The 15,612-nt window shown below is 34.4% G+C and overlaps 1 protein-coding gene across 3 annotated transcripts in view; it reads right to left on the bottom strand.

Annotated features, from left to right (window-relative positions):
- LOC150109475 (armadillo repeat-containing protein 8-like) overlaps positions 1-15,612 on the bottom strand; it is a 235,349-nt gene that overhangs the window by 125,002 nt on the left and 94,735 nt on the right. For all 3 annotated transcript variants that reach the window (XM_090408488.1, XM_090408504.1, XM_090408496.1), the window contains exons 6-9: positions 11,928-12,008; positions 11,743-11,818; positions 4,616-4,706; positions 244-304 (exon numbers count right to left, since the gene is read on the bottom strand). In XM_090408488.1, coding sequence (XP_090264614.1) covers positions 244-304; positions 4,616-4,706; positions 11,743-11,818; positions 11,928-12,008 — 309 coding nt within the window. The remainder of the gene's footprint in view (positions 1-243; positions 305-4,615; positions 4,707-11,742; positions 11,819-11,927; positions 12,009-15,612) is intronic.

Below are 15,612 nucleotides of genomic sequence, written 5' to 3'. Positions count from 1 at the left end.
TAAGGTGTAAAAATAGTCCCCCCCCCCCCAAAAAAAAAAAAAAACGTTGGATCAGTTGGACACAGAAAATAAAGTAATACTGCACATCTTACCACTGCAATGTGATATCTTATCTACTGAAAATTAAACATATGCTTAAAGTAGTCACTTTAACATGTAAGCAGCACTTGATGTCATGGAAACATCACGTATGTCTGTGGTTTCAAACAAATCTACTATAGATATACAGAAAGACATGATTACCTTAAACACAATCCTTGAATCTTCTGCAGTTAGAGCACCAGCTCGGCATAAGAAAGTCATACTGAAAATAATATCATTTCTATTAATCTAATTTACACAATTTTAAATGACTTTTATATAAGTACAATTTAAAAATGAATTAAGAAAGAAGTAATTTCAGTACAGCAGATACCCACATCAGAACTGTGCACTTTTTTGATCGCTCCCCCATTTATGACTGGTAAAAATTTGCTATTATGAAATGCCAGACCACAGAATACAGACAATCAGAATATGTATCCTTCAACTTGAGGTTGCTAACTCAATTTTAATAGACAGAACAATACATAAAACAAATCATATTCACTAATCAATATTTCAGTCCTGTATCTAGTAACGTAATGACATAGGTTCAAATGAACAGAAATGTATACATCCTTTTTTCACACATTCTAGTCATATTATGCACTCAAACATAAGTTATTACAGCCATAGGTTAAAACCTCATCATCATCGTCAAATTCCAGATATATATTTCCTCAAGGTGTACACAGGATATGATAGTACTACATGAACAATTTATATCATTATTAACTTCCTATCTACAATTTTCCTCCAAATCAATCTGTTAAATGTCAAGACTCCAATATTATCAGGTCTTATATTTCTGTCTTCTAAGGCACTTTTTACTGTATCAATCCACCTATATCTTGGTCTTCCTCTGGGTCTTTTTCCTTCCAACCTGGTAGAGAACACTTTTTTTTGCTAATCTTTTTTCTCCCATTCTACTTAAGTGACCATACCATCTGAGATTAGCTCTGCTAATGCATTCCTGGATGCTGACAATATCAAGTTCTTTCCTAATATCCTTGTTTTTAATATGATATTGCCATTGATGCAATATTTGCCCCTAATCTTTCTCAGGATGCTCATATCTGCGGTCTCTAGTCTTTGGTCAAGTGCTTCACTTCTAACCCAGCTCTTAGATCCAAAAGTTAAAATTGGTTTAAACACTGTCTTGTATAAAACTAATTTAGTGTTTTGGCTAATTTCTCTCTTATTACATATAAATTTATTCAGTTGACTTCCCACCATACCAGCTTTGTTGATTCTGTTGTCTATTTCCATATTTAACTTACCATCTTCACTAAAAATAGTACCTAAGTAGCTGAAATGTTTTACTTGTTCCACAGGTCCTCCATTCACAATGCAGTTGATATTTTCAATGTTTCTGCCTGCTTTCATTATCTTTGTCTTTTTAATGCTGACCTTCATAACATATCTACTACAACAGTTATTCAATTGAGTCAGGAAATCTTGCAGACTTGTAGCAGATTTATTTAGAAGTATAACATCATCTGCATAAAGCAAAACAGCTCACATTAACATCTCCAATTTTGATATCAGGTTTAATATCCGGTTTTATCCTGTTAAAGACTAAATGGTGATCACTTCCGATTGCAAATCCTCTGTACACTCTGCTGTCCTGCACCAGTGGAAAAACATCACTATCAACAATAACATAGTCAATGTGACTTTTCTTATTTCTTGCCTCTTCTCTCTCTCTCTATGTGAATATGTGCACATTTTTATGTTGGAACATGGTGTTAGTAATAACCAGTCCATGTCCTGAGCAGAAATCCAACAGGTATTTGCCATTATTATTAGCTTTTGCTCTTTTCTCCAAATTTTCCCAAAACATTTTTGTATGTCTCACAATCATTTCCTACTCTGCTATTTAGATCCCCAACAAGGACTAAATTTTCCTTTTTCATTGTGTCAGTTGCTTTCTCTAAAGCCTCAAAAAATTCCTCCACTTCTACCTTACTAGAACCTTCTGTGGGACCATAGGCACAAATAAGTCTCATTGTCCAGTTCCCCATTCTCATATCTGTCCACATCACTCTACTTGAGACTGCCTGCCATTTAAGAAGATCAGCCTCGTATTTAGTGTTGAATACTATGGGCTACTCCTCCTTTTCCTTGATTGTCGTTGCCTGAATATAACACTTTGTATTTACTGTTCAGAAAGATCTCACCAGTTTTTGTCTTTTTTGTTTCAGTCACCGATATTATGTCGATCTGGATCTGATACTTATCCAATTCCTCAGCTAGCTCCATTTCTTTGCCTTCAGGCTTCTTAAGGCAAAGAAATTATGTTGATATGCTGTATTATGTTGATAGTACCAATCCTGAACTCTGATGATGTTGAGTTGGGGTAAGTTTTAGGATTTGTTCCAGTAGCTGACGTTTCGCTGTTTGCCTTAGTTCCCTTGCAAAAACAATGGGGAGGGAGAGCTTGTTTAACAGGGCGATGCCCCAGCTTGCATGAATTCTGTCATGTTGTACCATCATTTGAAATTTTGGTTTAAGCCAATAAGAATTTTAACCTCTTAGGTTAAAATATTACAAAAAAATTTGAAATGTTCAAATATAATGGTTTCCCAAAACTGGATCATATATATAGTTATTTCTATATAGATTTGATCTGGGATAAGAGTACTATAGCTTTCCTTGTATTTTACTAATGACTTCTTATGATTATTCTGGAATTATGTTCCTAAGTCAGACTTTTCAGAATGTCAAATGAATGTGATCCTAATGTTGTTTTTTCTGAATACGACTGCTGATTGTGTAGGTTTGTCCAAGGAATACTGGGATTGCATTTATTTTATCAACCTGAGAAGTAAGTTCTAGTTAGAATATATAATCCAATATAGTCAGGGCCCATTGGTTTCCAAGTTCTAATTTGTAAAATTATTCAAGAAAAGCTGAAAACATTCAGAAATATTTTAATGGAAATTACTGCTTACATTTATCACAGAGAGATACTAAACTCAGCCAATCAGGCCAGTAGATGGAACAGTAGAATCCAAAAATATTTGTCACTAAACACAAAGTTCAAATGTAATAATAGCAGTAGCATCTTTGCTTCCTCAGTTTTGGAGCAAAACTGGCTTGATAAAAGGCCAGGATATAAGTTTGTTCCCATGTGAATTCCATCTATGTAAGATTGACACCTATCATACATTTAGTACTTTAACAGCCAAAAAAAGTTAGGTTGTCTAACTTTTTCAAGTTAGACAACCTAGGAACTCAAATCTAGACAAACGTGAACATTTTTTTAAGCCATTTAAGGCTTCAAATAAGCAGAATCGTGATTTCATGGTGAGCAAAAAAGTCATTTACCATTTAAAGACTTTCACAAACAACCATGCCAAAGTGGAATTCCAACCCATTTATTCTGATGGTTGGAGCTGAGATGTAATAATCCACTTGGGCAACCAGGCTGGCAAATGGAGGTAGGTTTAATGCAGTGAAGGAGGGCTAAAGAAAATTGAAATGTATGAGCTGATTAAGTCAGAGAAATGACAAATAACAGATCAATTTGGATGAGAAATGTGAATGGAAAACTAGACAGTATTTAACTGTGGTAAACTATCAATAATATCTGGCACCTCTTTTTTAGATATATCTCAGAAAATAAAAGCACGCTTATCATGTTATTTCTCGAAATAAGATTTCAATAACTTTGATGCAAACAGAGAGGAAGTAGCCCATTTAGAACAATGAAAGAAGCTATCAATGCATTTTTCAATATTTTTAAAGCAAAGTTAGAGTGAACAAATTATATTTTTCTTGTGTATGAGTGAAGAATCATCCTTTGAAAGCCACTTGTTCATATATTTGCTTTACTCATTATGATTAGTCGTGTAATGTGAACAATAATTATGCAATATACTAATAAAAATAAATTACTTTACTGGTAATTACAGTTAAGATTTTTGTTCAGATAAACTGAACATCAGGGCGACAATTTATAACATTGTTGGTGTGGTAATATTGTAATATGAACTGCCAGTTCATATTACAATATTATGTATAAAAATAAATAAAATAATAATTAGTGAATTATTTTCAATTCAATAAATATTATTTTTTGCTAATGAAAACTTTTTCTTAGGATTACTCATTAGCTGTTTAATTAGTTCCACCAGACTGATATATTTCAAATTGTACTCTGTTAATGATAATTTACTTTCTTTTATAATATCTCCATCCAAGAAAGTTATCTATACATAGAAAATTAAAACTATAAGAAAGCTAAGGGCAGATAAACCTGGAATCATGTTATAAAGATTAAATGTGATCATTTTCATGCAATTACAGTACTCCAATAGGCAATGTGGTGTTCACAAATTAGTAATGTTAGGCATCTATTACTACTCAGATAAAAATCATGACCAGAATCACTAGTTAAGTATTTCTATTTGTACTTTGAAAGCTGCTTACATGCTAAATCCATGGTATTAATCTTATCACAATGAATCACATGCTTGAAATGATTTTTCAAATTGCTTTATTCATTTCACAGATTTTTTTTTAACCTTACCATTTAGCTGCAGCCAGCTGCATCTCTGTAGTTTTATCTCTTGCCATTAATCCTATAAGAATATCTGGAACAGATTTTCCACCAAAGCTAGCTAAAATGAAGAAAGCATAAGCAATATCACTTAAAATCAGTTCAAACAATGTCTTAAAGTTCATATACAGATTGCATGTGCAAAGTCAATATGTATAAAAATGATACATTTGGGGTTCGAGGCTACATTGTGAGTAGTCAGTGTATTTAGTACTCGTAAAATTGGAGATTTTTATTTGTTTCATTGTGTTTTTTCATTAGAAAATTAGTGTTTTATAGTATATTGGTGCATATTTTAGTAATTTTATGACATTTAGTGCTTTGTAGCATATTTTTGATGAGAACATTATAAACTTAAATATAGCTGTAAAATGATGCAAAAAATGCACCTAACAAGAATAGTGTAGTCACAAATAAGAAAGCTTGTCATGTTAAAGAAGATATTGAAAATGATTTAACCTCAAAAATCACAAGGTTAAAGTAGATTATTACACAGAAAACATGGGAATTACAGAATATTGAGTGCGTGGTGTTTAAAGGAGCATAGGAAGGATAAGAAATTAAGCTGCAAAATGAAAAACACCAAAGCCTTAGAATCAGGTAAGTTAATGAGTAATGAAAATTAGTTACGTAAAGTTGATTGTAAAAATTAGGATATTATTTGGTATGCCAACTCTATCATAAAATAGTCCATTGATGAGCAGGTTATAACTTCAAGTTTTCCCAGAATCAAAATTAAAAATAGGGCACATGCAATTGAAAAACAAAAAAGAAAAGTAGACATCATAATTTAGGTACCAATGACTTAATTAGCAATAAGTTCAGTATGAGAGAAGGTATGAAAGAATTGTTGGAAGAAGCAAGAGTGAACCAGTGAGAAAGGAAAAATCATAAGTATATTACCTAGATATGATAAAAATGAATTAAGAAGAAAGGCTAAGATGGCAAATAATTTGATACATAGACTGCTTAGAAGGAATGGACCTGTATAAGAGGGACAGCCTACACTTGAATATGTGTTTGGTACAGGATTCTGAAAAAAACTATAACACAGAAAGACAGAGAAGCTAAATTACGATGAGAGGAAATGATGGTAAAAATCTGTGCGTATAAGAGCAACAAAGCTATGTAACTGTGTTAACAATAAAAATGGGTATTATCATGGAAATGGTTATGAGCAGAAAAAGATTTTGTGTTTGTCAGGTTTGGACCTATCAAGTATGTGCAAGAATATCTGTGTAAGTAAGGAACTAGATAAGAACAGAGATCTACAATTTTTGCAACTGTGCCACACAAACTACAGAGAAGAGTATACAAAAAAGCATGTAGATAACTTATGTCCATACATGAACTCTAGGAGTATAAGAAACAGAGAAGTAGTTTTTTGCCTTGGTAAGGATGTTGGGATGTCAAATTGTAAGCATTAGTGAGATCTGTCTATCAGAGGCAGATACACTACTAGTATCAAGTGTAAAGAGTACAGTATTTTTAGGAAGGATAGGAGAGTAGGGTGGAGGGGTACTGCTGATGGTATTGGATGACTTTAATGCAGTTAGAGTTGAGACCTATGACTACAATACTAGTAATAGTTTTTCATGTAAGAGAGAGTTTGAAGGCATCTGGTGTGAGGTGGAGTCTAACAAGATCAAATACATAGCCAGATGTTGTTACAAACTTAGTGGATCGGTTGCCAGTGATGAATAAATGCATCAACAAATAAAGATGATGGGAAAGAAATGAGTAATCAGAACGGGAGACTAATTATCTGAACACATTGGATAGCAGTAAAATCTCACGAGAAGAATGAAACTGATTTTATTAAGTTGTTGTAACTTCCTCAAGCAGCATTAGTGTTAGATTATAGTGTCAGATGGGGGTTTAACTATATTGCCTCTGGTTGGGGAGAGTGATCATATAGTACTCACTTGCAAAGTGAGTAAGTTTATGAATGTTCCATTCAGAAAAAGGTTGGGCTGAATTACAAAGCAGGAAATTGAGACCAACTGAAGAGCATGCTGGGTTTTGTGCTATGGTATTAGTTATCGAATGGGAAGGATATCAACAGTGCATGGGAAGTGTTTATTTAAAAACTTCTTAAATGATGTAATATCAGAATGTTTCCATAGAGTATAAAGAATAACGAGATTCATAGGAAAAAGATTATGTGGAAGGAATATCGTGTGCATAAGGATGATGTAAGTTATGAAAATTATAAGGAGCAGGCCAGAGGAGTCAACTGTCGTATGGAAAGCTAAGTCTGAGCATGAAAAGAAGCTGGCTCTACAAGCTAAAGACAACCCAAAATAATTCTATTGCTTCAAGGTAAAAGAAAGAATGAATTTGAAAGAATAACTCTACTGAATGCAGAAGGTATGCAGGTGACTGAATCAGAAGAGACTGTACAACTAATGAGTGGTCATTTTGCTAAATGCTATCAACCTGGTGTATGCAACATTGCATTCACTGCTACCTCTTTACAAGATGAACAAACTCAGGTGTATGAGGAGGTATTAGAGCTGTTGCACAAACTGAATAAGAACTCAGTAATAGGGAGTGATAGGATGTCCAAGTGTTCAGCTGAACTGGCTATTCCTTTGAATCATTTGAGTCTCAGAATAGGGATGATTCCACAGGAGTAGAAAGAATGTATGGTAATCCCATTGCACAAGCATGGTGCAAAGATCATGAAAAGTTGGTTAGGGCTTGCATTCAGAAATGGGTTGAAAGAGAATCTCTACTTTGCAATGAACATGGGTTTACTAAGGGAAGGTTATGTTTGAGCAACTTGCTCACATTCTATAATAATGTTACCATTGAATTAGACAAGGAGAATGGATATACCATAATACTTTTAGATTTTGCTATGGCTTTTGACAGATTACAGCATGGACAACTGCTGTAAACTGGAGAACATGGGATTGGATTATAAAATATTGGCTTGCATAAGAAGATAGATGACTGACAGATATCAAAAAGCCATACATAGGGATAATGAGAGAGAGAGAGTCTCAAAGATTTGAAGTAACCAGTGGTGTACCACAAGGATCAATCCTTGGTCCACTGTTATTCAATCTGTACATTAATGACTTTAGGAAGGATTTATCAGGAGACATACAGCTATTTGCTGATGATGCAAAGATAGGAAGGGTAATCAAGAATGTGGCCGATATACAGCATTTGCAAAATGATTTGAACACGCTGGAACCGTGGACATGTGAAAATGGCTATCAGTTCAATGTTAGCAAATGTAAAATCCTGCACTTTGGTGTGATGAGATATACAATGTCAATATTATATTGGTGGGATTATGCTAGAAGAAACTGATCAGTCTTGGAAGAAGATGAAGTTCAGGGAACAAAGATTGCAAATACAACTCAGAGGATAACTGCAATGCTGAAACAGCCTTGACATGTAGGATAAGGAAGTAATTTTGCTTCTTTAAAAGGCCTTAATAAGACTTTACTTGAACTATTGTAAGTCTGGTCTCCTGGCTTCCGTGGTGATTCTGATAAAGTAGAGAGAATGCAAAGGAAAGTGTTAAAAATGATATAAATGATAAAAATGTGGAATACCAATTATCAAGATAGAATGAGAATTTGTAGAATGCAGACAGTAGTAAATAGGAAAAAGAGGAGTGATATAATTGAGACCTACAACCTTTCTGAAAGGATTATACAAGATACCAACAGATAGAATTTTTCATTTTATGGAGGGTGGAGAAAGAATGAGAGGACATCCTTGGAAGTTGTTGAGTATGAATGCATTCATAAAAAGGGATGGAGGTCTAGATTTTTCTCTCATAGTGATGAGTGATTGGAATGGATTGCCATTCGATGTTGTGTGGGCAAGTAGTGTGAATGAATACAAGAACAGGTATGACAGCTGGTGAAAGTAATATGTGGCATCCCTTGATTATTCATTGACTTCCTGGAGGTCTCACTTAATAATAATAATAAAACCAGCAGTAGTATTCATTACTTAATCCACTTTGGCCTTCACTTGTATCCTCTATTGAACTGCATATGAGGTAGAAACTTTTTTTTGGCTTAACCACTCAAATATATCTAGGTATGCTGGAATATATTTGGCTGGTTAAATTCCCTAATAATTTTCTCAAGAAGTTCGTGGACATTTTATTACTTGCACATCTTACATTTTTTTACCCTAATTTTAAGAATTGAAACAAACTTACTCATAATGTCATTCCCATTCATTTATTTTGTGTTTGCACATGGCTTAAGATGCAATTTACATTGTTATTGGTAGTGTGGTGCATAAGTGGCTGTGTGTGTGTGGAAATGGGGGGGGGGGGGTAATCGTGTTGATTAGACGATCAGTGTATCCAACACAAAGAAACAAAGGTAAAAAATATTATAAGAAAGCATTTTTCCATTTTTTTTGAGATAATTGTATGAAATTTGTACATTCTAAATGGAAAATCAGGCCAATCAAAGAAATCCACTGGAAATTATAAATAATTTATGAATACTGATAGTCAAGCTGGAACCAGTCCAACTTCATCATCATCAAATTCCTGCCATGTACCCTCAAGGGATGTACATGATATGATAGTACTACATGAAAAATTTATATCATTACTAACTTCCTATCTACAATTTTCCTCCAAATTAGCCTGATACTTTGTCAACTTTGTCAATTTACTTGTAAAGACTCCAACATTATCAGATCTTATATTTCTCTCGTCTAAGACTGTACCGTATCAATTCACCTATATTTTGGTCTTCCTCTGGGTCGTTTTCTTGCCAGCCTGGCAGAGAACACTTGTTTTGCTAATCTTTCCTCGCCCATTCTATTTAAGTGTCCATACCATCTGAGATTAGCTCTGCTAACACATTCCTGGATGCTGACAATGTCAAGTTCTTTCCTAATATCCTCGTTTTTCATATGATATTGCCATTGATGTCATCTGTTCACGCCTCTAATCTTTTTCAGGACTCTCATATCTGCGATCTCTAGTCTTTGGTCAAGTATTTTACTTCTAACCCAGCTCTCAGATCCATAAGTTAAAACTGGTTTGAACACTGTCTTGTATACAGCTAATTTACTGTTCTGACTAATTTCTCATTAATTCCATATGAATTTATTCAATTGACTTCCTACCATACCAGCTTTGTTGATTCTGTTGTCTATGTCCATATTTAATTTACCATCTTCACTAAAAATTGTGCCTAAGTAGCTGAAATGTTTTACTTGTTCCACAGGTTTTCCATTCATAATGCAGTTGATATTTTCAACGATTCTGCCTATTTTCATTGTCTTTGTCTTTTTATTGCTGACCTTCATATCATATCTATTACAACAGTCATTCAATTTAGTCAGGGAATCTTGCAGACTTGTAGCTGATTTATTTAGAAGTATAACATTATCCGCATAAAGCAAAGAGCTGACATTAACATCTCCAATTTTGATATCAGGTTTAATACCACTTTCCTTCATAATGTGATCCACATAAATAATGAATAATATAGAGGATAATGTATATCCTTGTCTGACACCAGATTTAGCATTAAAATTAAACTATCTTCCTGTACTTCAATTCTAACAGCTGACTTACAACTCAAATAAAGACTAAGTATTGCTTGATATAATGCCCCATTGACACCATATAACTGTAGCATATTGAATAGCATCTCCCTTGGCACCTTGTCATATGCATTTTCTAGATCGACAAAACTTAAATATAGATCTTGTTATATTTCCATGATTTTTCAACTATTTGTCGTAAAGTGAAGATCTGATCCTGACAGCCTCTATTTGGCCTGAATCCAGCTTGTTCTTCACCAAGCTTTTCTTCCACAATTCTTCTCAACCGTTTCTCAAGTATACTTGCATAAATCTTACCAGGCATACTCAGTAGGAAAATACCTCTAATTCTCACATTCAGTTTTATTTCCATTTTTATATGTGGGTACTATGAGAGCTCTACTCCAATCATCAGGAATTCATCCCTCAGTCCAGGCCTATTGAACTATGCAGTGCAGCCACTGTAAGACTTTTATACCACCATACTTCAGCATTTCTGGTCGAATATCATCTACTCCTGCTGCCTTTCCACCTTTCAAGCATTTGATTTCTTTTCTACTTCAAGTATGGATATGTATTCCTCACTGTATGCATGTTGAGTGTTTTTTACCACTGTGCTATCACTGCTTGTTTCATTTAGCAATTTTTCGAAGTAATTACTCCATACTTCAAGGATATCTTTTTCTCCCGTTTTCATGTCACCTTTATCATCTCTAAGTCCTTTTACAGCACTCCTTCCTCCATTTCTAAGCTTCTTCAACAACCGCCAGAATAATTTACCACCTTCTTGATATTTATTTTCTATGTCCTCCCATGACTTTTTGTTTAGCCAATTTTACACAGTGTTTAGCTTGCTTACATTTGTCTCTGTATTCTATGTTTTCAATAACTAGCTTTTTAGTGAAGATGGCAATTATGCCAAAAAAGACAACAGAATTAGCAAAGCTGGTAAGGTAGGAAGTCAACTGAATAAATTTATATCGAATAAGAGAGAAATTAGTCAAAACACTAAATTAGCTATGTACAGGACAGTGTTCAAACTAAGTTTAACTTATGGATCTTAGAGCTGGGTTAGAAATAAAACACTTGATCAAAGACTGGAGACCACAGATATGAGAGTTCTGAGAAAGATTATGGGAGAAATCTGAGAAAGATAAAGAAAATATTTCTCATTTCTCCAATCCTTGACATTATTAGCATTCAGGAATGTGTTAGAAGTGCTAATCTCAGGTGGTACAGCCACTTAAACAGAATGGGAGAGGAAAAATTATCAAAACAAGTGTTCTTTTGCAGGGATGGCAGGGAAAAGACCCAGAGGAAGAACAAGATCTAGGTGGACTAATAAGTAAAAAGTGCCTTAGAAGACAGATAGTACTACATTTTCATGTAGTACTATAGTATCCTCTACACCCCCTGAGGGTACATGTCAGAAATTTGATGACGATCAATAACCGGCACATTCTCTCTTTTTCAATAAATATATAAAATTTTGTAATAATTTTTAAATGATTTTAATATGCAACTAATAAATACAAATATGCCAAATTTCTTACATGTTGAAACTATTTCTGATACTTTGTTATTCTGGTAGCACACCTGAGCCAAGCAACGCAGACTTGGTAGCTGTACCTATCTTGGCAAAAATAAATAAATGAATAATAAAATAAATAAATAAATAAACAATAAAACTGCTAAACATTATCAAATGAGCATTCAAATAAATACAAAATTTGCTTACCCTATACACTGGAGAACAAAGAAGAGCAGCAATAGCATCAACAATGCCATTATTACACAAAAAATTCTGATGTTCTGGAGTCTAGAAATAGATTTTTTAATGAAAAAATACTGTCATTATATTCAGCACAGAAATATCACCACTACTTTAAAAAAATAATTAAATAAAAATTTACATAATGTCCATCTACAAAAGGTTGTAAATCTGTAGTGCATCAGTACTGGGTGGGGTAAGGATTTTTTATTTTATTTTTACACAGAAAGCTATAAATCCAAAAAGCTATAAATAGAATTTAGTGATGATTGAGAGTAGGTCATTTATGCATAGTATAAAGAGGATGGTGATGGAACAGGCATGAGGCAATCCTGCACTGGTAGCAAAACTCCAAGAGAAGGAGCCATCCACCATGCATGCAGTGAATGGCAAGAGAGAAAGCTGGCTAACAGAGAGTGGCAAGTAAACCAAATGGTTATAATTTGCTCAGCAAGCCTGAATGTCTAAGATCAAACGTTCTGGAAATATCAAGAGCGACAGAACATGTTTCTCAGAAACTTTCCATGGTACTTTGTAGAAAATTGGAATCAGTAGTTCTAAACAGTCTAGCTTCTATCACAAAGTGTATATTTATTATTCTACAGAGAAAAAGTCAGCTCTCTTGCTTGGTGAAGTGGATGAAAATGATATTTCCAATATCTTGAAGTTTTAAGAATTGATTACCACTAGAGCTGTTGAGCCTCTGTTGCTCAGTCAGTAATGATGCAAATTTAGCTGGAAAAACTTTGCTTTGAATTCTGTACAGGACACAAAGAACATTTATAAAGGCTTTTCTTAGCTGAAAGTTAACTGTTTCATAAAGAGGTGGCAATTTTATGAGATTGAGAAACCAGCTAGACGATATCTACTCTAACAAGCACAAGATAATGTCAGGAGGCCACTGATCATAATACACAAGGGTGGGGGAGGGGAGACAACATATTGTTGGAATATTCATCTTAGACAAACACCAGACAGAGAGACTAACAAGCATTTTAGGGAACTGCAATCATGATTGTTGTGTGTTTAGAATATTGCAAATGCACTGAAAACACCATCAGAACAATAAACAGACTGCATGTAAATCATGAGAAAACTACATACTTTCCATTGCATGCTTCAATTCATACAAAGCACTATGCAGATGAAGACTGCCTTTATGTCAGTGAGAGCATCAAGTCAAGCACTCCTTAATCACTAGAGCCATCAATACCAGAGTGATGTATTCTATTACAACCATCACCCATAAAATCTGAGAATGGAAGACTATGCAACTAGTGAATACCATAAAGTGAAATCCTCTGCACCTGGAAGTGATATCATTCTACAGCAAAATTTCTAGCAAATCAGTAAGAAATGCATAATCACAAACACAACTGAAAGGCTGCAGTACATGAAGCATGACTAGTGCTGCTGAATCACATATTGCCTGCACAATGAATATTCTGGTAATACCAAACAATGATCAACCATGAAAACTTACACCTTAGGTAATTAATAGAAGATATTATATAAAATTTTAGTACGATCTAATTATTACACTAAAATAAGTTAAAAGAATTCTATGGTCAGAACTTTCTACTTCACATGACCATGAAGATTAAATAAATATTTCCTACCATCACACTCAAGACATACATAATATGCCCCATATAATTAAGATTTCATTACTAGTTTTCTTCCCATCACAGGATGTGTATGTGTGTGCATGCGATAGGAAACCAATCTAGAACAATTCACTTCCACTGGTCATGCCTTCAAATCTGGTCTAAAATTTCTGTGTTTAACGCATTACTAAACTGCACCAGTGTAGGATGATCTTCCTCTGGATGCTTTGCTTGACATTTTTACTTCAAAATTTGTTTTACTATTCTTTCATCTTCCATTCTGTTTAAGTGAAATAACAAACTGAAATTGGTTTTCACATTCTCAAATACTAATAATGTCTAATTCTTTTTATGTCTATGTTCATTTTAAATTTGGTTCTGTTATTAAAAACATCTGTTAACTCTCCAAATTTCCCTATGAACTTTCACATCTATAATCTCTAATCTTTGATTAAATTTGATTCTAACATAACTTTCAACTCCATATTTTAAAACTGATTTGAACACTGTCTTGTAGGCAGCTACTTTGCTATTTTGACTCTTATTCCATAAAATTGTATTTAACCAGCTAGCATCAGTTTTGCTTTATTATCAATTTCCTTATTTGACATTTTGACTAAAAATAATAAAGAGCTGAAACATAACTGTTTCAACAAATACAGTTGATATTTTCTATTTTCCTTCTTTTAACTAAGTTCATATCAAATTTGTTATGGCATTCTACAAAAAGGAGAATTCAGCTGAATACCTCCAACTGTATTATCAGAATTAATACTGTTCCTTAACAATGAGATCTCTCTTTTATAATTTTCAGTGGTTAGTTGGTATGTTCAGTGATCTGCTAAACAATTTAAGCTAATGCCAAACTTGATATTCTTTGTTCTGGCAGACTAAATTAAAAATTGGATTTTAAGCTAACATGGTACTTCCAGAGGGAAAGAGAACTTTTCCCCTTACAAGTAACACATTATTTTGCTGCATTAAGAGAAAGATCATGTTGGAGGCTTAATGGATTTTTTACAACACTCAAAAAGAATTAAAATAGAATTTAATACTTCCTATATTTCGTCCTAGTCACTAGGACATCTACGGGGATTACAGAAACAATTAATGTAACATGCACACAAATGTTAAAATAATACTAAGCCCAACCACGTGGGTGATACTAAAGTCCTAATCTAGGTGGAGCACCCTCTGGTGATGAGTGTTTCCCAAATCTTTGGAAGCTTAATGCAACCGTATTTATTAAGATTTGGTTGGTTCCTGAGAGCTGCTGCTGCTTCTAAGAAAAGTCTCTCTTTCTTGAATTTGCTGTGGTGGAGCATGGTGGTTTTCTTCCATGATACCCTGTGGGTGGTGTCCAAAACATGGTCAGCTAAGCCTGAATGGCCATAGTTGCGTTTACAGATGTAAGACTTGTGTTCCTCCAGGCAGATGGATGCTGATCTGCCTGTCTGTCCAAAGTACGCCAGCTTACAGGAACAGGGTACTTTGTAAACTCCAGGCAGAGAGAGAGGAGGGAGCTGATCTTTCGTAGAACGGATAAGGGTAGCAAGTTTGCGGTGGGGCTTATATGCTGTGTGTAGGTTGTACTTTTTTAGTATCTTGGCTATTTTTTCGGATGTGCCACGAATGTAGGGTATGGTGATGGCATTTTTAAAATCTTGTTGACGAGAAGGACGGGGAATGGGGGAGGAACTGATTATTTTTTTGATCCTGTGTTCGCTGTAGCCATTGGAGAGGAAAGTGCTATGTATGTGGTTAAATGTGGTTAAGCTCAGTAGTGAGGGCGGTTCCACTGGAACGAAGATTGTGGCTCTCTTGGTAAGAGTTTTAATAATGCCATATTGTTGCGAGGGGTGGTGGTGGGAGAGTTTGTGAGTGTATCTGCCTGTGTGTGTGGGTTTTCTGTATACAGTGAAGGCAAGTGTATTATTAGGCAGGCGTATGACTAAGGTGTCTAGGAAGGGTAAACAATTGTTCTTTTCCTTTTTCATAGTAAACTGGATTCTTGGATGTAGGCTATTGAGATGACTGAGGAAGAA

The sequence above is a fragment of the Typopeltis vanoorti genome, chromosome 2, assembly GCF_054136105.1.
Source record: "Typopeltis vanoorti isolate ZY-2024b chromosome 2, IOZ_Tvanoo_1.0, whole genome shotgun sequence".
NCBI classification, from domain to species: domain Eukaryota; kingdom Metazoa; phylum Arthropoda; class Arachnida; order Uropygi; family Thelyphonidae; genus Typopeltis; species Typopeltis vanoorti.
This window is presented reverse-complemented; position numbering and strand designations above follow the sequence as displayed.